The sequence below is a fragment of the Trichoderma asperellum genome, chromosome 1, assembly GCF_020647865.1.
Source record: "Trichoderma asperellum chromosome 1, complete sequence".
In the NCBI taxonomy this organism is placed as follows: Eukaryota; Fungi; Ascomycota; class Sordariomycetes; order Hypocreales; family Hypocreaceae; genus Trichoderma; species Trichoderma asperellum.
The window spans coordinates 5248339-5272086 of NC_089415.1; the positions used below are offsets into that span (position 1 = coordinate 5248339).

The 23748-nt window shown below is 50.7% G+C and overlaps 9 protein-coding genes across 10 annotated transcripts; 5 read left to right on the plus strand and 4 right to left on the minus strand.

Annotated features, from left to right (window-relative positions):
• The first annotated feature begins 71 nt into the window (after positions 1-71).
• Positions 72-1394, plus strand: TrAFT101_001621 (uncharacterized protein). Its single transcript, XM_024899695.2, has one exon. The coding sequence runs from the start codon at positions 222-224 to the stop codon at positions 1260-1262; it is 1041 nt and encodes a 346-aa protein (XP_024762739.1). The 5' UTR covers positions 72-221; the 3' UTR covers positions 1263-1394.
• An 86-nt stretch (positions 1395-1480) lies between these two features.
• Positions 1481-1915, minus strand: TrAFT101_001622 (uncharacterized protein; the record flags this gene model as incomplete). Its single annotated transcript, XM_024898704.2, has 2 exons — positions 1481-1657; positions 1736-1915. The coding sequence occupies 2 exons, from the start codon at positions 1913-1915 to the stop codon at positions 1481-1483; spliced, it is 357 nt and encodes a 118-aa protein (XP_024762740.2).
• Positions 1916-2355: 440 nt separating this feature from the next.
• Positions 2356-5061, minus strand: TrAFT101_001623 (uncharacterized protein). Its single transcript, XM_024901790.2, has 2 exons — positions 4380-5061; positions 2356-4309 (listed from the first exon to the last, which is right to left on the minus strand). Exons 1-2 carry the CDS (start codon positions 4641-4643, stop codon positions 2690-2692), a joined length of 1884 nt encoding a protein of 627 aa, XP_024762741.1. The 5' UTR covers positions 4644-5061; the 3' UTR covers positions 2356-2689.
• Positions 5062-6689: 1628 nt separating this feature from the next.
• On the plus strand, positions 6690-10663 carry TrAFT101_001624 (uncharacterized protein). Its single transcript, XM_024902385.2, has 4 exons — positions 6690-7173; positions 7232-8396; positions 8461-9789; positions 9856-10663. The coding sequence occupies exons 1-4, from the start codon at positions 7015-7017 to the stop codon at positions 10389-10391; spliced, it is 3189 nt and encodes a 1062-aa protein (XP_024762742.1). The 5' UTR covers positions 6690-7014; the 3' UTR covers positions 10392-10663.
• A 318-nt stretch (positions 10664-10981) lies between these two features.
• On the plus strand, positions 10982-13763 carry TrAFT101_001625 (uncharacterized protein). Its single transcript, XM_024899556.2, has 2 exons — positions 10982-12335; positions 12404-13763. Exons 1-2 carry the CDS (start codon positions 11130-11132, stop codon positions 13595-13597), a joined length of 2400 nt encoding a protein of 799 aa, XP_024762743.2. The 5' UTR covers positions 10982-11129; the 3' UTR covers positions 13598-13763.
• Positions 13764-14009: 246 nt separating this feature from the next.
• TrAFT101_001626 (uncharacterized protein) lies at positions 14010-15734 on the plus strand. Its single transcript, XM_024909588.2, has one exon. It carries the CDS (start codon positions 14318-14320, stop codon positions 15632-15634), a length of 1317 nt encoding a protein of 438 aa, XP_024762744.1. The 5' UTR covers positions 14010-14317; the 3' UTR covers positions 15635-15734.
• Positions 15670-16631, minus strand: TrAFT101_001627 (uncharacterized protein). The gene is made up of 3 exons (XM_024903583.2): positions 16465-16631; positions 16150-16390; positions 15670-16081 (listed from the first exon to the last, which is right to left on the minus strand). The coding sequence occupies exons 1-3, from the start codon at positions 16574-16576 to the stop codon at positions 15841-15843; spliced, it is 594 nt and encodes a 197-aa protein (XP_024762745.1). The 5' UTR covers positions 16577-16631; the 3' UTR covers positions 15670-15840.
• Positions 16632-16814: 183 nt separating this feature from the next.
• TrAFT101_001628 (uncharacterized protein) lies at positions 16815-20314 on the plus strand. Its single transcript, XM_024899604.2, has 3 exons — positions 16815-17259; positions 17323-18189; positions 18250-20314. The coding sequence occupies exons 1-3, from the start codon at positions 16953-16955 to the stop codon at positions 20106-20108; spliced, it is 3033 nt and encodes a 1010-aa protein (XP_024762746.1). The 5' UTR covers positions 16815-16952; the 3' UTR covers positions 20109-20314.
• TrAFT101_001629 (uncharacterized protein) lies at positions 19930-23375 on the minus strand. 2 transcript variants are annotated; one of them, XM_066126382.1, is made up of 4 exons: positions 23294-23375; positions 22580-23086; positions 20910-22508; positions 19930-20849 (listed from the first exon to the last, which is right to left on the minus strand). In XM_066126382.1, the coding sequence occupies exons 2-4, from the start codon at positions 23012-23014 to the stop codon at positions 20568-20570; spliced, it is 2316 nt and encodes a 771-aa protein (XP_065982483.1). In that variant the 5' UTR covers positions 23015-23086; positions 23294-23375; the 3' UTR covers positions 19930-20567. The 2 variants fall into 2 exon arrangements, with proteins under 2 accessions (XP_065982483.1, XP_024762747.2); XM_024902386.2 differs by having other exon boundaries at positions 22580-23375.
• Between the last annotated feature and the right edge of the window lie 373 nt (positions 23376-23748).

Genomic DNA, 23748 nt, shown 5'->3' on the forward strand with positions numbered 1-23748 from the left:
CAACGCGCGCTCCACGTCGTCGCAGTGATGCGAGGCTGAGGGAAACAAACTCGAATGCCTAATACTGGTAACAGACTTAATCTAACAGCCATTAAATACGCCAAAACTTGAGCACGGGCTTTTATAATTTGTTTTCTTGTTTCCGAAATAGCAGCTCTGTCGTTAATAGCAAGAAATTTACGCATAATCAGCATTCGTCACCCCAACTCTCGGTCCTAGCAATGTCTTCGTGGGATCTGCTAGACGAAAAAGGCGAATCCGAGCTTCACAAGAGCCGGCTCCTCAACGTAGAGGAGAAACCTTTCAAACGCATCACCAAACGACTCTCCTCTATTTCTGCGATAGTTTCCAGTGCTATACAGTCTGATGCTACAAACCAAAACGGAGGCCAGACCTCGAGCAGCGCCCAGTTACAAGAAGATCTCACATTCGATTTTGCTGCCTTTGACAGCAGCATCGCCCGATTCCAATTCCTTCACGATGCGAACGAGCGAGAACGGGAGCGCTACGAGGCAGACAAGCAGCGTATCCTTGCTGAATGCCAGGCGGCTCGCGAAAACAACGCGCGACTCCGAGAACAATTAGAAGATGCTAAAGCAACTTTGGCGCGGCGGAAGAAATTCGACGAGTTGGCCGAGAAGATATTGTCTAATCGACTGCTACGGCCGCGTGAAGACCAGCTCGTTGCCCTTGAGAAACTAGAAGAAGAATGCAAAGAGCTGGAGCGCGAAAGTGAAACATACAGCGGCACATGGAAGGAACGAAGAGACCAGTTCAACAGGATCATGGAGGAGGGAATGCTGCTGAGGCGGCAGATTAGAGATGAGAAGGAAGAAGTGGACAGAAGAGAGGGAATGAATGAAGGTGGAGATGACGAAGTAGAGGAGCAGCGAGAAGGCCAAACACCCGGCGTTAACCCCAGCAGCACCGAAACACCACGACCTGATGGTGAAGGGCAATTGAACGAGACAACGCCCCATCCAGCAATATCCGTGGACGGCCCAACGCCATCAGCGGACTCGCCCCGTCCAGATCAGCTCCGGCTTTCGTCTACAGATGCCGCATCGGCTTCTCGGTTAGGAAGCAGGGCTTCTACTAGGGAAGTGTCACAGCCCCCGCAGCGTGGTCGCGACTCAGGGAGCGAAACAGGCGAAGATGTTGATATGGGAGATGAGGAGTCGGGGAATGAAGAAGGCGAGGAGGATGAGGATGAATACAAATCGTCAGCGAGGAACGGTGACAAGATGGAGGTTGATAACTAGTTTTTGGACTACTGGCATGAACATTACTTTTTAAGATGGATAGAATATTTGTATAATTAGGATACCCGGATCAAATAAAAAGAAGAACAAGGAGTATCTTTTTGTCGACGCTATTGCCAACGAGATCCCGATGGTGTGATCCGCCAGCGTGGATGATGTTTAATTGTATCGTGGTATATTATTTATGAATCTTCCTCTTTCTCCAGACTGTATTCTCTTCAAGATGTCTCCGCCTTCGCCTTCTCCAGTGCCGCCTTCGCATTCGCCAACTCCTCTGGCGTAGCCGTCTCGTTCTTCTCTTCGGACGCAGCAAGATCTTCCAATTTCTCGACGGCCGCCAGGATTCGGGCTCTCAGGGGCTTAAACACGGCCTTGGTCTGCTCGACAACCATTTGCTAGAAAGGAACAAAACGCAAAAGCGCCCATCGTTAGCCCTAACAAGGAGTCATCATGTTATACGGCCCAACACCCACCTGTTGCTTCAAAATGTACGTCGCATTGCCATCCTCGTCCTCCTGTCCGCTCTTGATTTTCTCTTCCTGAGCCTTGACCTGAGCCTCCTGCTCCTCGAGCTCCTTGTGGTAGGATGCTTCTTCTTTCAGGAGGCGGTTGACGGCACCGGTTGCGATGACTAGGGGAGATGGAGGCGGCATGGTGGATGGATCGGAAGAAGAGATATCGTTCGAACGCGTCTTGGTAGATGGAGCGGAGAGAGAAGAAGTAGAGAGGAGAGCTGGAAGAAGCTTTATAATGTAAAGGCACAGGATATTGTCAAGAGTCAAGGATTATTCCGAGCTGCCTGCTCGAAGTTGGTTTTCATGCGTGCCTAGCAGGCAGATAGATTGATCCCTATCTTAGCTACGTGGGGTTGATGGCGGGGCAGCACCGCGTTTGGCTACAGTGAGCACCAGGTCTCCAAAAACGGCACAAGCATCAAGGAGTAGCTAAGCGGCAATATAGAATCAATGCGCCGAATTCCCAACAATACCTAAAATAAAAGCAAGGCCAAATGCTCCTCTTAAGTGTCAGTCATGAAAAAGGCACTTAGGAATAAACAATATCAAATCGTGGGCATCAGTTTCACGGGCCTGTATACAGTTGCTAGCAAAGTTGATTTCGTTCAATATTCAATAATCTCCTAGAACATCCCTTTTCTAAACACAGCTAGCAGAATACAAAAAAAGGAACACTAGTGTAAAAAAGGCTTGTCTTGTTTCGGCATCCAAGGCGCGATTATCCTTTTCCCTCCTTCCTGTATCCTAATTTAGAGAACCTCCAAGATCACATGGTATCTCCCCAAACGCCTTCAACTCCGCCGTGGGCCATTCGAACAAAAACAAAACCTTTCATTGCCCAGAATGCACAGCATAGTATTTTACATACACGAAACATGATGTGTTTTTTTTTGGTCGTGGTCAAGCAGCCGATTATGCCTCGACAGCAACCGCCGCAACACTGACGGGAGCGGCGGACTCAGGCTCATCCTGGTTGGAGATCTCGCCTCCAGCTTCTCGCTCGGCCCAAGCGCCCCAAAGCCCGCGCTTTCCTCGGACTTTGATGGGGTCGCCAAGGCCTGAGGTCTGCTCTACCTTGATGGCATCCTTGGTAGCAAGCACCAGGCACTCAAAGAACATCTTGGTTGCTTCGGCCTTGGTGGTTTCCTTCTCGGGCAGCAAGTTTTGGAAGACAACTGCTGATTTCTTCCTCTTGTCCGCATTCTCAGCGGCATCAGGGCCGAATAATTCTCGGAGAATGTGGACAGCATGCTTGGTACCAGCGGACACAGCGCCGCTGTCAGCAGGGTGAATAAGAGGCATTGTTGTGTCTTCGAAGGCAGGCATTGGGCTACCTTCTCTGTCCGCGTGATCGTCGTCAAAGTGAGCTGCAGATTCGTCTGCAGGAATCTCAAGAATGGTGCCATCGGCGGCCACGCTGTTGTTACCGAAAGCGTTTCCGTCTAGGGTAAAATCGGTGTCGTCTCCCAGCTCAAGGCGAGGCGATTTGAGGCCACCCAATTCGCTGTCCACGTCGGCAACGCCACTGTCACGCTTTCGCTTCAGATCATTCGCACCGCGAACCATGTCCAATGAAAGCATGCCACGAAGTTCAGGTGCCCACGACAAGCTTCTACCCTCCATCATGATGGAAGATACAAAACCGCCACTCTTTTGCATTTCTGCGAGCGCAAGAAGCAAAGGATCGCGGGGGAGGAATGTAGCTGGCTTGGTGATATTTTCTCTGTGGGCCTGCTGTTGTTTGATGTGAGTGCTGGACAGGGCAATTTCATCATCTGGCATCATGATACGTTGCTTCCTAGCACGCTGTGCAGGCTTTTGGACAAGGGTGCTCTCCTCGTCGTCTTGGGGCTCGTAGAGATCTGTGTGGCCATGGCGAGAATACTCCTCCTCAATTTCTTTAGCAAACTGATCGTCAATATCTGATAGAGGAGATTCCGAAATTCTCTGTCGGTTGATGTCAAGCGCAGCCAGTTCGGGAATGCCGGACGCATCACCAGGGTTGAACTGGAAATCGTCATCGCCCATCTGGATATCGCCCTCGTCATCTGCAATCCTCACGGTACCGTCCACATCCATGCGAGTAGTGTCGTCAGGGCCAGCGCCCTCTTTTGATCGGGGCATGATATCAAGTTCGCTGAAGACATCATCTTCGATTGACCGCGCTGCGGGGGCATCTCGGCCCATTTCCATGCTTGGGCCACCATCCATATCAAGACCAAAGTCGAGCTCGAGCTCAAGATCATCCATTGGCGCAAGTGCGTCTTCATCTAGAGTCATGCCGCCTTGGAGAAACTGGCTGTTGTCGAAATCTTCCTGCAAGTTGATGTCTCGAGTGTTGCTCACGCGTCCCTTCCTGCCGACTTGGGTAGACGACACATCATCAACTTGAGAAAGTAGCCACGAGGCATCAGGCGGCGGAGGTAGTTCGAGGTTATCATATGGCGTGATACGATCGGGGAGAAGCAAAGACTCGCGATTGGTGATTTGCAAGTTGGCAGCCAGGTCATTGTTACCAGTGGAGCGGAAGGCCTAAAGGCAATTAGCATGATGTTTACAATTGGTAGAGTGAATGAGCAAAAAGAAACAAAGAGGCACTAACCATTTTAATCTTCATCATAGCTTCGTTACAATCATCTAGCAAATATCGCGTTTTGCGCTGGTATATCCTGACAACACCAAGCAAAAGCTGTCCACTGAGTCGCAGGGCCATCGGCGCCTGGTTCGGCGTGATGATGGCCTCGACGCTGTCGGTGACATTAGATTGGAGAATGTGATTCTTGGAGAGCTTGCGCTCGAGGTTGGCAGACAGCCAGACACGGGCAAGAGGCCCGGTCTTCTGGAGGAGTGTCTCTGAATAGAACATGATGCTTGCGCGCGAAGCCTGTCGCACTGGCACTCGCGCTCAACCAAGCTGATACTCGAAGAAAAAAAAAAATATGCAAAAGCTCAGCCAGCCAGTGAAATGGTGTAGGCAGCGCAGCAGTGGAGGGGAATAAGAGCTTGGAGCAAAGTGGAGGTGAGTAAACACGAACAAGGGGTGCGCGTTTTGGTGGATAAACAAGTCGCCTAAACCGTGTTCGGGCCTGGCTCACGCGCGACGGTGGCCGCGCAAAATCATCAAGTCAAAAAAGCAAGTCGCCAAGGGCTGGAATACCGGATCGCAGGCGACGAGAAGCGAGAAGAGGGAGGCGACGGGGGGTGATGGGAAGTGCAAAAATGACGAGGCGAGAGCAGAGGGTTGTGTGAAACTCTCAGGTTGGAGCGCGGAGGGGAGACACTGCGGCGGCAATGCTAAATTGCGTGGCTGGGAGAAAAGTGGCTGGTACCGACGAGAGCTTGCTGCCTGCGTCCATTTCGGCGTAGCGAGACCGGGACATTATTCTTCCGGCGCTTCTGCACGTTTTCCGCCCATCGGAAATCGGCGGGAGTGCCACCTTGCTTACCGCTTTGGGCAGTAGCGCAGTGAGCCAAATGCTACTGCAGTACAGGCTACTTACTGTACAAGCACTGAATTGCAACCCCATGGTGCAGGCTCTGGGTAGCTCCTCAGCAAGCTATCTGCAGTATTGCTCGTCATTATACATACCAGGGTATCATCATTATAGAGCTAGGTCATCGTCTCTATTCATTACGTAGAGGTAAACCGCTATATCCAATTATCATTTATAGTAACGCACATTTACAAGCGGTTTCGAGTGTCCAGTAGCGGGGTTATCGGCAAATGCTATAAGGTCCTCGGCTCTGCTACAGTTAAACTGTCTACAATCTGCGAAATCTTCAATGCACTTACACGATGATTACACTAAACACGATTCTATAAGAGCTATGTGCCACCTCTAATGCTGCATTCATCTTGCGAATAACACCGCATGTCCATCATTTCATCATTGTGCGCATATAAGTGAGTGTCCAGGTACATGCGGTGCTTTACTCATTGTTGTTGAAACATGGCGAATGCCCGAGGTTTGTCATTTATATCCTGACACATGCCGCTTTTTATTCCGGCACCTGTGGCTGGAGATCTGCATGTCCCATCAGGTACAAAGTACTCCTGTATTGAGCATGGCGCTTTGTTTTTCTGAAAGCGACAGCAGTATTTGCATCACTTCTAGGTACTATCTAGGTAAATGGAGCACCCATCTTTGTTTCCACAAAGAGGGGCCCCATGCTCATCTTCACTCCAAATCTAGAGGTTTCTAGTCTAGTATTTCTAGAATAGATGGATAATACTTGCTACAACGCACCTTCAGAGCACGGGTAAAAAAAAAAAAGGGCTGTTCCGTATTATATTAGTCTTTGCCTATTGATTCCTCATAATGTATAGCGGCAGACATTTGCCAGCGTGATTACATGTATGAGTATTACTTAGCCTTGGAGTAACACATCGCCCGAATATCTATCTGGCAAGATATAAACTTCTTTCCGTCTTCTCGCCTCGTAGTTTATTCTTCCTACTCGCCCCACCTAATACTATAGTTCATACATAGTATGTTCAACTAGCAGCGTTTAGAATACTCTTAGTAGCAGTACTAGTCACAGTAGCCGCAATGCCGTTCAGGAGGCATGGCGAGCGAATGAAAAACGGACATTGGCATTGAGCGGGCTGATTGCTCTAAAATATGATATAATACAGTCACAATCATTGTTATCTTGAGTTTTTGTATTTCACCTGGCGGCATTGGACTGGGTTTCTAAGGAGTAATACTGGCCGTGTTAAGACCCAAAGCTTGGCTGGTCGTTGCAGCCAGTAGCCATCGGCGTCAGGCGCAAAGTCGGAGGGCTGCAGGGCCTTGGGCCGCGTAGCCCCAACTTAGCCGTGGCGCCGCTAGGCTAAAACAGAGAGTTACTTCGCGCTGCCAGTACCTGCAGCCCCCTGTAGTGCTCCTTGTCCCCAGTCCCAGTGGCGAGGCTAGCGCAACTACCCATTCCATAGAGCCTTGGAAGAACACCTTTGTAATTTTGCATGATTCCAGGTTCCATTGCTGATGCTTCACCGGTCTGCACGTTGGCCTCTTGATTAGGGGATGAAGATCGTAGCCGTCGGTGTCTGCTGGAAAAAAAGATCTGGTTCATCACAACAACGCCGCTTTCCGATCTCGACAACGTATGCGCCAGAGCCGACTTCCGCGCATTCGGCCGTCTCCCCTCTCCTCATGAAATCCGGCTTTTGATAAAAGCTTGGCGTTGATTTCCGGGCCCCTGAACAACTTCGACGCCATCTCAGGGACTACAATATGCAGCTGCCGTGGGCAGGGCGCGGCGGCTCTGGCAATGAGTCTCTGCTGCCAATGGCCAACTTGCCCATCATCACTGGGGATGCGGCCGATAGCGATCGAGAGGGAAGATCAGGATCAAGGCTAGGACATGCCCGGACATCCTCTGCGCATGCGCGGGTAAGGCTGAAGAAACCATGTGCGTTTGTTATGATGCGATTCATTAACGAGATGGCAGGGCGTCGCCAAAGAATACTCCTTCATGACACCCAGCGAAGCTGCTGCGCAGTTGCGGACGTCCCTCACTTACGGTCTAACGCCTAACGAAGCCTTGAAGCGACTCGGCGAACATGGACCGAATGAGATACCTCACGAAGAACCAGAGCCTCTGTGGCTCCGCTTTGCGAAGCAGTTTCAGGAGCCGTTGATTGTACTCCTTCTGGTATCCGCGGGAACCTCGTTACTCTTGGGCAACACGGACGATGCGGTAAGTATCACGGTGGCGGTGACCATTGTCGTCTCCGTGGGTTTTATCCAGGAGTATCGTTCGGAAAAATCTATCGAGGCCCTCAACCACCTAGTTCCGAATCACGCACACCTTGTACGAGGCTCACCGAATAAGTCGGCTGCCATGCCGAAAAGTTCCCCGTGGCCCCCTAATATCAACGAACTTCGAGACCCGGCCGATAGCTCTGGTTTTATGACCCCAATCGAAGACATCTTGGACGCTACTTCTTTCAGGGTGTCGGCATCTCAGCTTGTACCGGGCGATTTGGTCCTATTTACTACCGGCGATCGAATTCCTGCAGATATACGGGTTACCAAGGCGGCTGACTTGACCATTGATGTGTCCAATCTAACAGGTGAAACGAAGCCTATCAGTATATCAACTGAGTCGCGGTCTCAAGGACTCAACCAATTCTCGAAGCAGTCACTCGCCCCAGCCACGCCTTTGGACGGCAGCGAGACGGAGGGCAGTGGCATAAGGAATATTGCATACATGGGCACGCTGGTTAAATCAGGACACGGCCAGGGAATTGTCTTCGCAACCGGTGGGAGCACTCACTTCGGCTCCATTGCCACAAGCGTTTCTGGAACGGAAAATCCTAGGTCGCCTCTGCAGCTATCGATGGACGAGCTTGGTACACAGCTGAGCAAGGCATCATTTGTCGTAATTGGTCTGATATCGCTTGTTGGTTGGCTACAAGGGAAAAAACTACTGGAAATATTCACCATTTCTATATCCTTGGCCGTTGCAGCTATCCCAGAAGGCTTACCCATTATTGTTACCGTTACTTTGGCTCTTGGCGTACACCGGATGGCGAAGCATCATGCCATCGTACGCTGGATGCCCAAAGTTGAAACCCTTGGATCTGTTAATGTCGTGTGTACTGACAAGACGGGTAAGTTTTATGCCTTGATCCACTTCAGCCACAGCTGTCGCATATACTAAATTGCTGAAAATAGGTACTCTAACAACTAATCATATGACAACTGTCGAGATGTGGTGCTTTGGAGAACAGGGTCCGTTTCACGTGTCTTCGGACGCTGAGGTAGAAGAGATCAAGCCCACCCAGGCGGCTTTACATATCCTACGAATTGGAAATGTCGCTAACAACGCACGCCTGGCAAAGAATTTTGCGGAGAGTGGCGCCGCTGCAAGTGCTGTCTTGACCTCAACTCTCAGTCGCGAAGAAGCATCTACCTATACTCGATGGGTTGGCCAGCCTACGGATGTGGCTATGCTCGACTTGCTTGATAAATTTAAAGAGCACGACATACGAGATTCGGTCGGGCCACGCGTCACAGAAGTGCCCTTTAGCTCTGAGAGGAAATGGATGGGTGTTACCATCGGAAGTGAAAAAGAGTACGCATATATGAAGGGATCTATTGAGAAGGTCCTCGCCGCATGTGACACCTATTTGGAAAAGGATGGCCGGGAAATTGTACTGGACACTGCACGGCGTCAGGAGGCTTTGGCAGCGGCCGAAGCCATGGCCGTCAAGGGACTTCGAGTTCTCGCCTTTGCCAGTGGTCAAGTTTCCAAGTCTTCTAAAGCTCGCTCACCTGCACCTGATACGCGAAGCAACACGCCTGCTGCTGATGGAACTTCTACTCCAACAATTCCCCAAGGCTCTGATGATACTTACAAGGGACTCACATTTGCTGGCTTGGTTGGCATGAGGGACCCCCCACGGCCTGGTGTGGAACGGTCTATTCGACGACTTATGCGAGGCGGTGTCAGAGTTATTATGATTACCGGCGATGCGGAAACTACAGCACTTGCAATTGGCAAACAGTTAGGAATGAGTGTTGCCGTTCCCAGCGCCCATTTGCCGGGTCAGAATGCAATAAAGGCTGTCCTTAGGGGAGACGAGATTGATCGGATGTCTGATGAAGACCTTGCCCAAGCGATACAGCATACTACCATTTTTGCCAGAACCAACCCCGACCACAAAATGAAGATTATTCGCGCGCTCCAGTCGCGAGGAGACATTGTGGCCATGACGGGTGACGGTGTGAACGACGCGCCTGCTTTGAAAAAGGCAGATATTGGTATTGCCATGGGACGCCATGGAACAGATGTTGCTAAAGAGGCAGCGGATATGATTTTGACCGACGACGATTTCTCTACCATTTTACGAGCTATTGAGGAAGGCAAAGGCATATTCAACAACATTCAGAATTTCCTTACCTTCCAGCTGAGTACGAGTGCGGCTAGTTTGGCCCTGGTTTTTGTCTGCACTTGCTTTGGGTTCAAGAGTCCCCTGAACGCTATGCAGATTCTTTGGATTAGTAAGTTCTTCATTCAATCATTCATATCTTCTTATGCCAGAAAATATTTGATTAACGCAGTATCAGATATCATCATGGATGGCCCTCCTGCGCAGTCTCTTGGTGTCGAAACAGTAGACCCCGATGTGATGAACAGGCCGCCAAGAAAGCGAAATGATCCAGTCCTGACCAAGAAACTTATTCAGAGAGTTCTAACCTCAGCAGCCATTATCATGGTTGGCACTATGCTCACATACCGACAGCAGATGGCCGACGGCGTTGTCACTCGCAGAGATACTACCATGACTTTTACCTGCTTTGTATTCTTTGACATGTTCAACGCTCTGAGCTGCCGATCCGAATCAAAGTCGATACTGCGTGGTGAGGTGGGATTATTATCGAATACCTTATTTAACTGGGCAGTGTCTCTGTCCATTGTTGGCCAGCTCCTTGTCATCTATCTCCCATGGCTACAGGAGGTTTTCCAAACGGAAGCTCTCTCCCTGGGTGACCTGATACGACTCATCATGCTTTGCAGCACCGTGTTCTGGGCGGATGAATTACGAAAGTATTTGAAGAATGGGCGGCGGCGTTTGGGTGGCGGATACAGTCAAGCGGTATAAAAAGAGTGTGCTTCAAAAAGATGGGATAGGAAAAGGTTTGGCAGAGGTTTTTAGGGTTGTTGATATATAAAGTATCTTGTAATAAACGGAGCATGTATGACTGGGGGAGTAGAGTAGACCCCTTGTATACCTTTACATATCATTTAGCATACGTATTCTTGCATAGAAGTAATTTGTTAGGGGTGATGATAATTTTCACGGAGAAAAAAAGTAAATGGCATAATGAGATGTATATTATATTCAGTTGCAAGATATAAATGGATGAAGACCAGTCAGTGCCACTTATAATGAAGTAGAGGTGGCCACTACCTAGGTATACATGTACCCAGCTAGCACAACCGCAGTCTCAATGACTTCGGTGTCAATGGCTTCGGTGATCAATACAATTCTGTAAATATAAAAATATATTAGATCAATTTGCGATATAATGTGCATTCAATTGGCCACATGGCGCGCACAGATTGATTGTGATGCGTGGGCACTGCCCTCTGTAATCGATCGATATGTCACCCTATGCAGGTATTCAAAGTACTGAGCCACTTGGCCCCTCCACCAAAATGGTCCCCTCTACTGTACGCATGAGCTTACCTGGCTCCAGACAGTAGCACCACAAGCCATAACCGCCAACATACAACCATCTGCTTGCTGGTGATCCCAGGAGCGGCGCAGCTACTCCAAAGCCAGGCCAGCAAAGTCCAAGGCAGCTATGCGCCTCCTCGACACTCGTACACAGCGCCAATGTCAGCTCTCTCGAACGGCGTCCTCCACCGAACGGACAACAGCAGCCATGCTGTAGCACCTCGACGTCTCCAGAATGCCGCCAGCGAGGCCGAGATCCGCGCGACGCTCGCAGCCCTTCATGAGCGCGAATCGACCATAACCGCGAGGCTCGATGCGCTGATCGAGTTGCAGGCCGACCTATCACGAGACTTGGGCAGGCTGGATCTCCTGCGGGCCGGGCTCGGCGCGCAAGTCATTGCTGCGCGCTCAATCAGCAATGAGATGCTCTCTGGAGCAGCAGACACGGCCGGGCGGCTCAGTAACCGGGTCAAGGAGCTGGATCTGGAGAAGAGCCGCGTGGAGGATACGCTGGGAGTCGTGGAGCAGGTGGCAGAGCTCAAGGCATGCGTCAATGGCGTGGTTGGCTCCATGGGAGCGCCGCAAGACTGGGAAGCGGCCGCAGGCTACATCGCCCGAGCGAGCAAGATCCCAGAAGAGATAACGAAGGGAGCCTTTGCCGCCAACATCGTGCCCAGCGTCGAGGTCCCTGATGCTCCATGGATAACGCTGGAGAATGCCAAAGAGAGCCTGTGCGGCCTCTTCTTGCGTGAGTTTGAGAAGGCGGCTGCCGAAGGAGACGGCGCCAAAGTAACGAGGTTTTTCAAGCTGTTTCCTCTCATTGGGAGAGCGGATGTGGGATTGGATGTATACGGGAAATACGTGTGCCAGGGAGTTGCGGGCACGGCACGAGCGACGCTGAAGGACGGCATGGCGGGCCAGAACCGCAAAGAGGGCATCATCTATGCCAATTCACTTACGAGGCTCTTCCAACACATCGCACAGATCGTTGAGGGCCATGGAGGATTGGTCGAGAGGCACTATGGCACTGGGAAGATGGTTCGCGTCATCGAGAGGATCCAGATGGAGGCGGATGTCCAGGGCGGCATTATCCTTGACACATGGAGCGACGAGCGAGGAGTCGACAAAAAGCTGACGGATGTAAAGAGTTATCCGTTTTCATTCTTAGTGCAGAGCTTCTTACCACAACCTCCTCGAGGGGGGATCCCGAGACTGAATTCGCCTGCGGCTGGCTTGGGCAACAACCCTCGCAACAGTGAGGACGAAGGTGTCAACATGAAAGAAGTCGATGGTTTGCTGCATGAGATTTCTGTTATGCTTGCACAGTGGTCGTTTTACACTCGATTCATTTCGGCCAAATCTATGGTGCGTACAACTGCTACATGAGAGTTTCTAGCTTGGTTTTTTTTTTTTTTTAACATGATGTCTTCTAGGATGCAATCGATGAAGATGTGCCTTTGAAGCTTGCAGAACTGCTCATCAAGTCTAAACTATACAGCAAGGTATCTTCAAAGCTAATATCGCCTTACAACGTCATGTCGACCTTCTTCTTTCGTCGGTCTGTTGAAAAGGCATTTCAGCTGGACGAGTACCCTAGTGGCTTGTCATTGAGTCTCCATAGACCCGTTGAGGGCAACACCCCGTACATAATACTCGCTGTTGATGATGTCATGTACATTGTCAATGCTGTGCTTCAGAGGTGCCTCTCTACCTCACAGAAAGACGTCGTTACTTCAGTCGTTCCATCTGTTAGCCGGGTTCTAACTGGCGACTTTGTGGGTATGATACAGAGGAAAATGCGCGACGAGTCGTATCCCAAGGCCGCTGTGCAGGGCGGCTTCCCGCCAGAAGACAAGATTATACAATTTATCGTTCTGATCAACAGCTTGGACATGGCCAATGAATACCTGGTCAGAATTATCCACGGTCGCATTGGCTCTCCAGATGAATCAGCACAACATAAAGAAGAGGTTGATGCTCAGTTGAAACAGTCATTCCCATTTGATCGCGATGTGACTGCTGTCATTGGCGCTCTGCGCTCATTAGAGACCGCCTTCCTCGGAAAGACAAATGAGCTGTTGAACGAAGCGGTTCAAGTTCTATTTAACCAAGTTGTTAAGCTACGCTTGAGGCCAGTCCTAAGCGATACGTTCCGTGACGCCGACTACACACTTACAGAAGAAGACATTGCAGAAATTGCTCAAGAAAATGACGAGTCGGAAGAGGTTGTCCTAGATCAAGTGTCACGTCGCTTTGAACATGGATGGGATCAGCTCATGAAGGCCATCGGCCGCATCATGACGCCAGGGACTTTCAGCAGCCTCATGGACATGACAGCCCGCTACCTCTCGCGAATATTGGAGAAGAGAATTCTCGGCTACGGCGGAAGGACAAGCGCATATGGCGCAATCCGGATGGAGAGGGACTTCTCAGCTATCGTGGATGTCGTCTCTCGAGGAAATTATAGTGTAAAGGAGGTATTTAGCAGAGTGATGCAGCTGCTCATGGTTGCAAATATGGAAGATGACGAGTGGGATGAGATTATGGTTCAAGATGGAGAGGATGGCATCGACTGGGTTTTGACAGAGGATGAAAAGCGAAGAGCAAGGAGTTTGGTGAGAGGATAAAGAGGAAGGAGATGGAAAATGTTTGCAGCGCGACATTGTTTGATTTAGGACGTTTATTTAAGCCAGGCATAGATGCCCTCCAAGCTAGGATTGCTGTGATTCTCATTTAGACTATATATAGGTATAGGTAGTTAACAAGGCAAGAGCATAATAGAAAGGGTGTCACATCACGCCGTGCGCATAAACACCATATCGAAAAATAAATACACATGTTTCAGACTAAAGGCAAAAGATCATCAAATAGGCCGAGATGATTGCCTTGTCAGTTTCTGTGCTGCAAAGTTCCAAAACACTGGTTGACGGAGTGGCTCGTCAGCGCTCGGGGTGGCGTCGGCATCGCTAGGTTGACACGGCCGCCACATGAAAATTTCCGCCCGCCAAAATTTCATGCAGCGAAACCGGCTGAGAGTTTGCATATTAACATCAAGCCTGCATAGAAATTGTGTACAGCAACTCAGATTTCTCGCTTCATTTTCATATTTGAGATATCAAATAAACATAAGCACAGCTTATCATTTTTTTTTTTCTCTCTCGTCTCATCTCAATCAACGCTTCGTCATTAATAGCGTCAAACGTCAAGATATCAAATTCAGAGCCCCCACCAACTTCGTCATAATTTCTTCTCTGAGCAGGGTTGTTTATCGAGGCTGGCCTCGCGCACTTGCAACAACGTCAGCGCCAGTCTGTCGAAGCTTCACAGCCGTCCGCGAGACGTCCACCATGGAGACGAGAATAGTCCGAGTTGCTCCCGGCAAGGGGCAGCTCCTTGGACGGTTTGACTCATCAGACGGCGCTTCAAAGCTCGAAGAATGGCACATCTCACCGGATGCCGGAGAAGCCATCGCGGTTCTTAAAGATACGGCCAAGTATCTCCGAACCAGCGATACACCTGTAGCTTTCCCTACGGAGACGGTTTATGGCCTCGGTGCGGATGCGACTCGAAGCGGCTCTGTGAAGGGCATCTATTCGGCCAAGGGCAGACCTTCAGACAACCCCCTCATCATCCACATTTCAGACTTACACATGCTGCGCGAGCTTTTGGGGAAGAAGAGAGACGACCAAGATGCGATACCAAGCAAGTATAAAGTGCTGATAGAGCGCTTCTGGCCCGGCCCTCTGACGATATTGCTGCCTAACCCGCAGCCTTCGAAGCTGGCCCCCGAGGTTACCGCAGGGCTCGAGACATTTGGCGCGAGGATGCCGTCCTCGCCTTTGGCTTTGAGCCTCATCAAACTTGCCGGAGTGCCCTTGGCTGCTCCATCTGCAAACGCCTCTACCAAGCCATCACCCACAGCCGCACAGCACGTCAAGGATGACCTGGATGGACGGATTGAGATTATCCTCGATGGGGGCCCCTGCCAAGTTGGTGTTGAGAGCACCGTCGTGGATGGTCTCTGCGAGCCCCCCGTGGTGCTTCGGCCAGGAGGCATTAGCATGGAAGAGCTTCGAAGCTGCCCCGGCTGGGAGAACGTCGTCAAGGCCTACAAGGATCACAGCGAGGAGGGAAAATCAGCGCCGAGAGCTCCAGGGATGAAATACAAGCATTACAGCCCCAAGGCGAGAGTGGTGCTCTACGAGTCTACGTATAAGGCTGGCGATGAGGGCGTTTTGCCATCAGACTTTGAGGTTGTCAGCGCCACAGAGAATGGTAGTACGGAAAAGACAAACGGCCATACGGCAAAGAGAATAGGCGTCATTCGGACACAGCGATGGAAATCGGGAGCTGGTCTCCAATGTGGTCCTTTACAGCCTGCCCCCATCAACCAGGATGCCCATGATGAGGAATATCTCAACCCTGCGTATTCAGTATATAAGGGGGATCTCAAGAATAACCAGGGCCAGGTCATCGGCGAGCTATTTGATATAGACCTTGGACAGGACGCTAAGAGAATAGCTCAGGGGCTATTCTCAGCTTTGCGGGAATTGGATCGTCGGAGTATAGACACAATCTTCGTCGATGGGATAGAAAATGAGTTGGACATTGCCGCTGCTGTTATGAATCGCCTTCGTAAGGCAGCATCAGAGATACGGTCATGAGTGATAGAGCGCTGGAATAGACAAAAAAAGGAAGATGCATAGATTCGTTATACCCTACCCTGTATATAAGCCGATCTCGTTTGAAGAAATTAAGAGAAACATGAAAAAAACAACGTAAAAAGACTAATCAACTACAAGAGCAATCCTTTTAATGTGACAGGCCGCTTTGAATAACATAAACTCCAACCAATCCCAGGTCTTTGTATTTAGAGCCCTTGCCGAAGCCAGTCTGACAGCTTGGACTTTCCGAGCTGTGCCAAGTTGTTGACGCCCTGTTCGCTGAAATCGATGCGACCCAGGGGAACATCTTGAGTGGGCGCGCGGCTGACTCGCTGGACAATGATGGTAGGGTCCGTCTCCAGGATGATACCGTCATCGACGATTTCGTCGATTGCGAGCGAGACAAGGTCGTAGTTTTCGACAATGGTCCTCTTGTCAACAGATTGCCTGATTCGGATATTAGCCATGTTCTCCCAACCAATCTGAAATAACCTGTAGACATTGAAACTACTGACTTGAACAGAAGATGAAGAGAGTCGCGAAGAGCCAATACTGTGTTGTAGAGCAGAATCTCGTTCTCGTCGGCGGCACCAACGACGTAGAGCATGACATCGGACTCCATCTTGTACAGGACAATTCGGTTGTCATACAGGATGATGTCTCCGGTCTGCTTCGCCGTCTTGTCGATAAGGCCCTTCTCGAATGCCTTCTGCGCCTTCAGGTCTGTATAAGGATGGGTCGGTATGCTTGCGCCTCCTATTGAACAAGCTCGCAATTAGCAATGGCGCAACACGTAATCGCAAGTTGCTGATCCCTTAATCATTGCGTACCAGTGGGAGCGGCGTGGGGAGGAGAATAGTATTTGGTGAATATCCGGGAGCCATCCTCGGTGCCAAGGATGAGGACTGCCTGGACGGCAAAGAGGGTCATTCCAGGAGACATTTTGGGCGGTTGGGCGATCTGATGCTCTGAGAGATGATGATAGCGATACCAGGCAAGCTCCGACTTGACATTACTATCAAAAGGTGTCCCCCCAAAAAGAGCCCCGCCAACCAAGCATTGGCCCAGGACGCGGCTTAACCTTTCGCCGTGCGCCGGCGCTTAACGCGTCCCCTGCTCCAAGGTCGCGTCTAAAAAGCACTTTACGCGTCTTTAGAAGCAATTTGGCAGAAACGCGAACTCCACCGCCCTTGCCTGCATCTGCCCCTCGTTTTTGCTGTGGGATTTCGCCCAACCGTCCAGCTCCAGCAAAAAAACCCCAGGCTCGTTTTGGTGACCGTCGACAACCTCAATTCCTGTTCATTGAACCGCAGAAAAGATGTCGACGCCAAATCGAAGGCAGAGGGACTCGCAGTCCGCGACGCCTCGCCGTTCCGCACGGCAAGCTGAGGCCGCACAAATGGTGTCGAGTCCCTTGTTCTACCAGTCCTCGCCAGCTCCAAGCCAGGGCATGGATGAGGTCATGGGAGATGTTTCTTCGCCTCTGCGGCAGATGTCGAACAGCCAGAGCACGCAGCATGCCAGTGGGCCTGCGCCGAGCTCGCCCTTGAGGCAGATGACCGATACCCAGTCGACTAACGGTGATGGCAATCGAACTCCTCGGGCCAGCGGCGGCCTTGCGGGAGGTAAGGCTTATGATGATGCTTCTTAGGAGCTTAGACCCCGGACTTACAATTGAATCAACGCAGAATCATCTCCTATTCGATACGAACCCAGCTCCAGTCCCGGCCGAACCCCAAGGCTGCATTCGGATCTGCGCAGTGAAAGCAGTGGCCTCTTTGTTGGCTCCAGTCGGGGCACATCCTACAGACGTGGAGATATCAATTCAGACACGGTACGGACGCCACGTGCTCCTCGACGTGTTATTCTGGATGAATCTGGTCGAGTAATGCGAGAAGGCCAAGCTCCTGGATCTGATGCTGCCTCATTCGTAAACCGAGATCCCAACACCTCTGAGGCCGATATCCTGGGTGGCCCCGGCCAGAGTCTCATTTGGGGTACCACCGTGTCCATCGACGATACCTTTTCTACTTTCAAAGACTTCTTACGACACTTCACGCTCAAGTACCGCATGTACCGAGACGGCCTTTCAGATGCCGAGGTGAATGCTTCATCCGATGCCGAATCCAAGCCATATTGGGAGGCTCTGCAGAACATGCTGCTGCTGGGTACGACTCGACTCTATCTCGATATTTCAGACTTGAACCTCTACCCACCGACACGAAAGCTATGGCATCAGATTCAAGCCTATCCTCAGGAAGTAGTTCCTGTCATGGATCAATCTGTTCACGATCTGATGCTGGAGCTTGCTCAGGCTGAAACAATGAGAAACCGACCCTCCCAGAGCAGTGCCGGACAGCAAGCTTCCCAGCGAAGCACACAAGGCTCTGAACCAGTATTCCCCAGCTCTGACCGGCCAGATGAAGGCATCACTCCTACACCCCGCCCCCGAGATGAGGACCCTACATTGGAAGATCAGGTAGCAGCCTCACTATACGTCGTGCGTCCGTTTGGTCTTGACAAGTTGACCAACTTGCGAGATTTGAACCCTTCCGGTAGGAGCCAAGAAGAATGATTATCGTTTGTTTGAAGAAGATGGCTAATATGTGATTCAGACATGGACCGCCTCGTTTCCATCAAGGGTCTTGTTATCCGTACCACACCTGTTATCCCCGACATGAAGGATGCATTCTTCCGGTGTAACGTCTGCAATCATTCCGTCAATGTCGGCTTGGACAGAGGCAAGATTCGAGAGCCCACTGAATGCCCACGCACGATGTGCGCCTCAAAAAACTCAATGCAAATTGTGCACAACAGATGTTCATTCGAAGACAAGCAAGTCATTAAGCTCCAAGAGACCCCGGACAGCATCCCCGCTGGACAGACACCCCATTCAGTATCTGTATGCGTCTACAACGAGCTTGTTGATTTCTGCAAGGCTGGTGACCGTGTCCAGTTGACTGGCATTTTCCGTGTTAGCCCTGTGCGGGTAAACCCTCGACAAAGGGCTATCAAGAGCATCTACAAGACATATGTGGACGTCCTACACGTCCAAAAAGTCGATAAGAAACGTCTTGGGGCTGATGCATCTACACTTGGCGTGGAAGGTGAGGATGAGACGGAAACAGGAAAGAATGAGATGGAGGAGACCCGTCGCATTACGGCTGAAGATGAGCTCAAGATTCGGGAAATTTCACGTCGCCCTGACATTTACGAGCTTCTCGCGCGATCGCTCGCTCCCTCAATTTACGAAATGGACGACGTTAAGAAGGGTATTCTGCTGCAGCTGTTCGGTGGAACAAACAAGACCTTCCAAAAGGGCGGTAGCCCCAAATACAGAGGCGACATCAATATCCTACTTTGCGGTGACCCGTCCACCTCCAAATCGCAAATGCTTTCATATATCCACAAGATTGCCCCGCGTGGTGTATATACCAGCGGTAAAGGCTCTTCGGCCGTCGGTTTGACTGCGTACGTTACTCGCGATCCTGAAACGAGGCAATTGGTCCTCGAGTCCGGTGCCCTGGTACTTTCTGACGGGGGTGTTTGCTGTATCGATGAGTTTGACAAGATGAATGAGTCAACTCGATCTGTGCTTCACGAAGTGATGGAGCAGCAGACTGTGTCAATTGCCAAAGCCGGTATCATCACGACCCTCAACGCTCGAACTAGTATTCTTGCCTCTGCCAACCCAATCGGCAGTCGCTACAACCCTGATCTATCCGTTCCGCAAAATATCGATCTTCCACCCACCCTCCTCTCCCGTTTTGACCTTATCTATCTTATTCTCGACCGCGTAGATGATAAGGCTGATCGCCGATTGGCAAAACATCTTCTATCGATGTACTTGGAAGACAAGCCCCAATCAGCGCCTACCAGTGACGATATCCTCCCCGTCGAATTCCTTACTCTGTACATCTCATACGCACGCTCCAACATTCAGCCAGTGATCTCGGATGAAGCAGCCCAAGAGCTTACCGACAGCTACGTTGCCATGCGTGCTCTTGGACAAGACGTGCGCGCCGCTGAGAAGCGCATTACAGCCACCACTCGACAGCTGGAAAGTATGATCCGTCTCGCCGAAGCTCACGCCAAGATGCGACTCTCCGAAACTGTCACTAGGGACGATGTTCAAGAAGCTTACCGCCTCATTCAATCTGCTCTCAAGACTGCCGCTACAGACTCCGAAGGAAGAATTGACATGAGCCTGCTCACAGAAGGCACTAGCTCTGCTGAACGGAAGCGCCGCAGTGATCTCAAGGACGCGGCACTGCGGTTGCTCGACGAGATGACTGCCGGTGGAAACACCGTCCGCTGGAGCGACGTGTCTAGGAGGTTGGCTGAATCTTCCAGCGTGCCTATTGAGCAGGCTGAGTTTAATGAGGTGATGAGAACTTTGGAGGCCGAGAATGCCATCATGGTGTCTGGTGAGGGTGCGAGAAAGAGTGTTCGGAGAGTTACGGCCGTTGTTTAAGGAAATATGTGTTACGCTGGTTTCTGTACGGAAAGAAAAACATTGGTTTATTGGTTTTTGTGATGTTTTATCATTTGGTATGAAATGCTTTTTTGATGATCAGAGAAAAAGAGTTAGAGAGCTAGAAATAATTTAATGCGAATGTCAGTGAAGACACCTTTGATATATGAATTTCATGCAAAATCGAGAAAGTCTGTGATAAGGAAACATGCATTTGAAAAATATGCATTTGGTGGGTTATCCTAAAAAAAAGAAAAGAAGAAGAAGAGAAAAAAAAAGAAAACACTCTCAACTCCTTGCTCAGTCCTCCTCCCTCCACGCTGCTCGCCACTAATATCCCGTCATCTTTTACAAGTACAGTGACAGAAGTCCACGTACAATAGAAAGCTGAGCATGCTTTATTATACACACCTTGCAATTACGCCAAATTAATACAGTTTTGGAAAGGGGTTATGCTCTTTACCAGTATTTCCTCTCCCGGCCTTCATATACAAAGTTGAAAGCGGCAGCCACAAACAGGGCAGTGCAGAGGACGCTGGGGCCCCAGCGGTCGTAGTATCGAGCCGCCTTACGGTTACGAATGGACCGGCTGCGGTAGAGGTAAATTCCGACGGAATAGAAAAGGCTGAAGATGGCTAAGAAGGTGAAGACGCCAGCGATCCAAAACGCCGTAGGTGTCGGGTGGTCTCCAAAGTTGAGAAGAGTTGTGGCAATGGTGCTGATGTAAATGGAGTATTCGAGCTGCAGAAACATCAAGTTAGTTAAAAGCGGGGATTTACATATTGCTATCTAGAAACTTACCCATCCAAGGAATGTTCTCTCGGCGGCAAAATATACCTTGGGCTCGACGCGAACCGGAACATAAATCTTCTTGCCAGGAGGAGCTCTGAACCTCTTGGTTTGAACTCTACCGCTACCGAAGAGGGTTTCAAGTCTGGCGGATCGAGGCACTTGGGTTCCGTGGGGGTGTGGAACAACGTGCTTCAAGACGCTCCAAGTCTTCGAAGCAGCGGCATGGGCCTTTGATGACAACAGTACACGGTAATAGTGCCATCCACCTATTCTTCGGGCCTCTTCCAGCTCGTAGTTCTCGTCATATTCCTCGTCAGAATCGTATATGGGAAAGTCTTCATTTCCGCCTGGCGTATCTACTGTTTGGCCTTCCGTATCCGCAGCAACAGCACGAAGCCTACCTCCCTGTCTGCTAGATTCACCATTGCCGGCAGCACGACGAGCCGTGGCCAATTCTTCCTCATCAGAATCAAGCTCTTCCTCGTCATCTGACGTAGTGGTTGTTCCGGATATATCAGGTCGACGAATGCCGAAATCATGGGTGACGGGCTTGCGAATGTCGACATCCATCTGGGGCATCCAAAAAGGGAGCAGCTTGATGCGGGTGGGGAACAGAGTCGCTGTGCCGTGGATGAATTTGGAGAACTTGGGGACAGCTTCAACCAAATGAGATGAAATGAGCTGTCTGATCCACTCCGGCGGCTCTTGTCCCACTTGAGTCTGGAGCTTCACTTCAAGAATGGCGTAAGGGAAGCGCTCAACATCCTCAGGAGGAAGCTGAGAAAATGGGTAGTCGACACCAATGTCCATACGTCTCCAGTTGTCGCCAGAGCGAGTACGGCCATCCAGATTATCTTCTCGAACCATTGTCAACTCGGTGTCCAATGAAATTCGCACTCGGGCGTCGGCAGGTAGCTGGAAAGCAGTTCGGTTATAGAAAGAGCGGCAGACCGGCTTGTATCCGTGCTTCAAAACTGAGTACTGGATTTCTGAAGCGAGCCTCTCGTCCTCAGCAATGGCCTTTTCTGATTTCTTACCCTCCTTGCGTGCTTTCTCGAAAATGGCAGCGGGCAGCAGCTCGCCTTTCATGTAAGCATTAACATTCTTCTCCTTGATCGAAAATCGAGCCTTGACAGATTTTTCTCCAGTCCAGTCCTCTCGGTGAGTCTTGCGCTCAACGAAAATGGTCTCAGTCTTCATACCACCGTACCAACGAAGTCGAATAGCCTCTGCACCCTCCGTCTTTTTCAATCGGCCCTCGTAAAGATCCCACTTCTCGGGGTTATCGTAGTAGATTGACGTAATTGCCTGATCTTGCTGCTCAAACTCTTTGCTAGCATTGAAAACCAAAACAGGCAAATGCTTGAGGATAATGAGCTTCAATTCGGTGACATTATCGGGATGCACCCAGTATTTAGTCGTTTGTCGGATAAAGCTGGCTTGAGAGCCACCGGCGGCGCTGTCACCTTTAACGGGGTTGCCTCGGGTTCGGACGAGATCGTACAGCTTAGACAGCTTGATGACGGACGCGTCGTAGTTTTCTTTGTAGAAAGGCTTGGCCTTGAGTCGAGTATCGAAGGCAGGTCGAAGATGCCATCCAGTCATTTTCTGCAGAGCGTCACAGTTAGCATGGCCACATTCTAAGTCTAGACCAAAAGAACAAAAAATCGCTCCCTTACATCGTGCTTTTTAATAATCTTATAGAAGCCGGTATAATTGAGCTGAACGAACTTGGCCAGGTCGTGAACGTCGGCAATGATGTCACTCAGATCCTCCTCCAGCAGCAAGAACTCCTCTTCGCTGGGGCCCTCCTCTCCAAGGCCGCGCTCATTCAATCGGCTCACGACCTCCTTGACCTCGCGCTCGCTGACAGCAATGCGGCGAGAAATCTCCATAGCCTTGACCTGCTGCTTGGTATGGACTTTTTCGAGCTCCGCCTCCAGCTTGCCCACAAAGCGCGTCTCGTCGTTCTCGGTCCACTGCCTGGAGCCAGTGCCGTTGCCGGCGAGAGGGCCCGAGGCGTCCTTCAGCTCGCCCTTCAGTCCATTGTAATCGATGTAGTACCACTGGTACTCTCGGATGATGCTTGACCGTAACTGTTCGCCGAACTTCATGACGACGACGCCTGGTCCGACCTGGGGCGATTGACCTCGGGATCTCAGCGATGTCCAATTCTTGTTGATGGCCTTGAGATCTTTCGCAATCAGCATGGGGATACCGGGTATTGAGCTCCGAAAGAAGCGGTAACAAGCAACGAAGACGCAATTGGCTGGACTCGAATCCAATCGACAGTAAAAGCAAAGGAAGAAGAGGCAAAAGGGGAAGCAAAAATTCAAGATTCAAATGCGACGCGATGCGGACTCTGCCGGGACCGTTTACCGAGAGGAACTCACCTTTCAACCAACGGGGCAAAATGATACTGGCAGCGAATGGATTGCTTGCAGAGCAAGAAAAGCTATTTGCTTCCCGGGGGTTTTTTTCCCTTGTGATGCTGGAGCAGAGAGTAGGCCGTCAATGCCGCCCGAACCTTGGTCTGGAACATGAACCCCACCGACAGGCCGCTGAAGCTGTGTCCAGCGAATTACAGCAGGCGCTGGTGCAACGTGGAAGGCTCCCATGCTAGGCTAGCTACAGCGGCCCACAGCGGCCTAGCAGCGCTGAATCAAGATATCCGGTAGCGCATGTAGGCACGCTGAAGCAGATCCACTAGAGCTTCGGGTGGCCACAGGCGTGCCCCCCGCTGCAGAGCTAGGCGCTTAAAAAAAAAAAAAAAATGCGGCGCTATTCCACAGCCGTTGCAGCCGCTGGAGCAATCGATTAAGAGTGTGGGGAGCGTGCAGCTTTTCGT

Excerpts from the sequence above, each read along its gene's own strand:
- TrAFT101_001621 (XM_024899695.2), top strand. The coding sequence starts at position 222 with ATGTCTTCGTGGGATCTGCTAGACGAAAAAGGCGAATCCGAGCTTCAC.
- TrAFT101_001623 (XM_024901790.2), bottom strand. The coding sequence starts at position 4,643 with ATGTTCTATTCAGAGACACTCCTCCAGAAGACCGGGCCTCTTGCCCGT. Across the intron at positions 4,310-4,379 it reads CTATGATGAAGATTAAAATG|GCCTTCCGCTCCACTGGTAA; the intron begins GTTAGTGCCTCT and ends AATTGCCTTTAG.
- TrAFT101_001624 (XM_024902385.2), top strand. The coding sequence starts at position 7,015 with ATGCAGCTGCCGTGGGCAGGGCGCGGCGGCTCTGGCAATGAGTCTCTG. Across the intron at positions 8,397-8,460 it reads CGTGTGTACTGACAAGACGG|GTACTCTAACAACTAATCAT; the intron begins GTAAGTTTTATG and ends TGCTGAAAATAG. Across the intron at positions 9,790-9,855 it reads TATGCAGATTCTTTGGATTA|ATATCATCATGGATGGCCCT; the intron begins GTAAGTTCTTCA and ends ACGCAGTATCAG.
- TrAFT101_001625 (XM_024899556.2), top strand. The coding sequence starts at position 11,130 with ATGTCAGCTCTCTCGAACGGCGTCCTCCACCGAACGGACAACAGCAGC. Across the intron at positions 12,336-12,403 it reads TCATTTCGGCCAAATCTATG|GATGCAATCGATGAAGATGT; the intron begins GTGCGTACAACT and ends GATGTCTTCTAG.
- TrAFT101_001626 (XM_024909588.2), top strand. The coding sequence starts at position 14,318 with ATGGAGACGAGAATAGTCCGAGTTGCTCCCGGCAAGGGGCAGCTCCTT.
- TrAFT101_001627 (XM_024903583.2), bottom strand. The coding sequence starts at position 16,576 with ATGTCTCCTGGAATGACCCTCTTTGCCGTCCAGGCAGTCCTCATCCTT. Across the intron at positions 16,391-16,464 it reads TCCCCACGCCGCTCCCACTG|GAGGCGCAAGCATACCGACC; the intron begins GTACGCAATGAT and ends CTTGTTCAATAG. Across the intron at positions 16,082-16,149 it reads TCTCTTCATCTTCTGTTCAA|GCAATCTGTTGACAAGAGGA; the intron begins GTCAGTAGTTTC and ends TATCCGAATCAG.
- TrAFT101_001628 (XM_024899604.2), top strand. The coding sequence starts at position 16,953 with ATGTCGACGCCAAATCGAAGGCAGAGGGACTCGCAGTCCGCGACGCCT. Across the intron at positions 17,260-17,322 it reads CAGCGGCGGCCTTGCGGGAG|AATCATCTCCTATTCGATAC; the intron begins GTAAGGCTTATG and ends GAATCAACGCAG. Across the intron at positions 18,190-18,249 it reads GCGAGATTTGAACCCTTCCG|ACATGGACCGCCTCGTTTCC; the intron begins GTAGGAGCCAAG and ends TATGTGATTCAG.
- TrAFT101_001629 (XM_024902386.2), bottom strand. The coding sequence starts at position 23,110 with ATGCTGATTGCGAAAGATCTCAAGGCCATCAACAAGAATTGGACATCG. Across the intron at positions 22,509-22,579 it reads AGATTATTAAAAAGCACGAT|AAAATGACTGGATGGCATCT; the intron begins GTAAGGGAGCGA and ends GACGCTCTGCAG. Across the intron at positions 20,850-20,909 it reads AGAGAACATTCCTTGGATGG|CTCGAATACTCCATTTACAT; the intron begins GTAAGTTTCTAG and ends ATGTTTCTGCAG.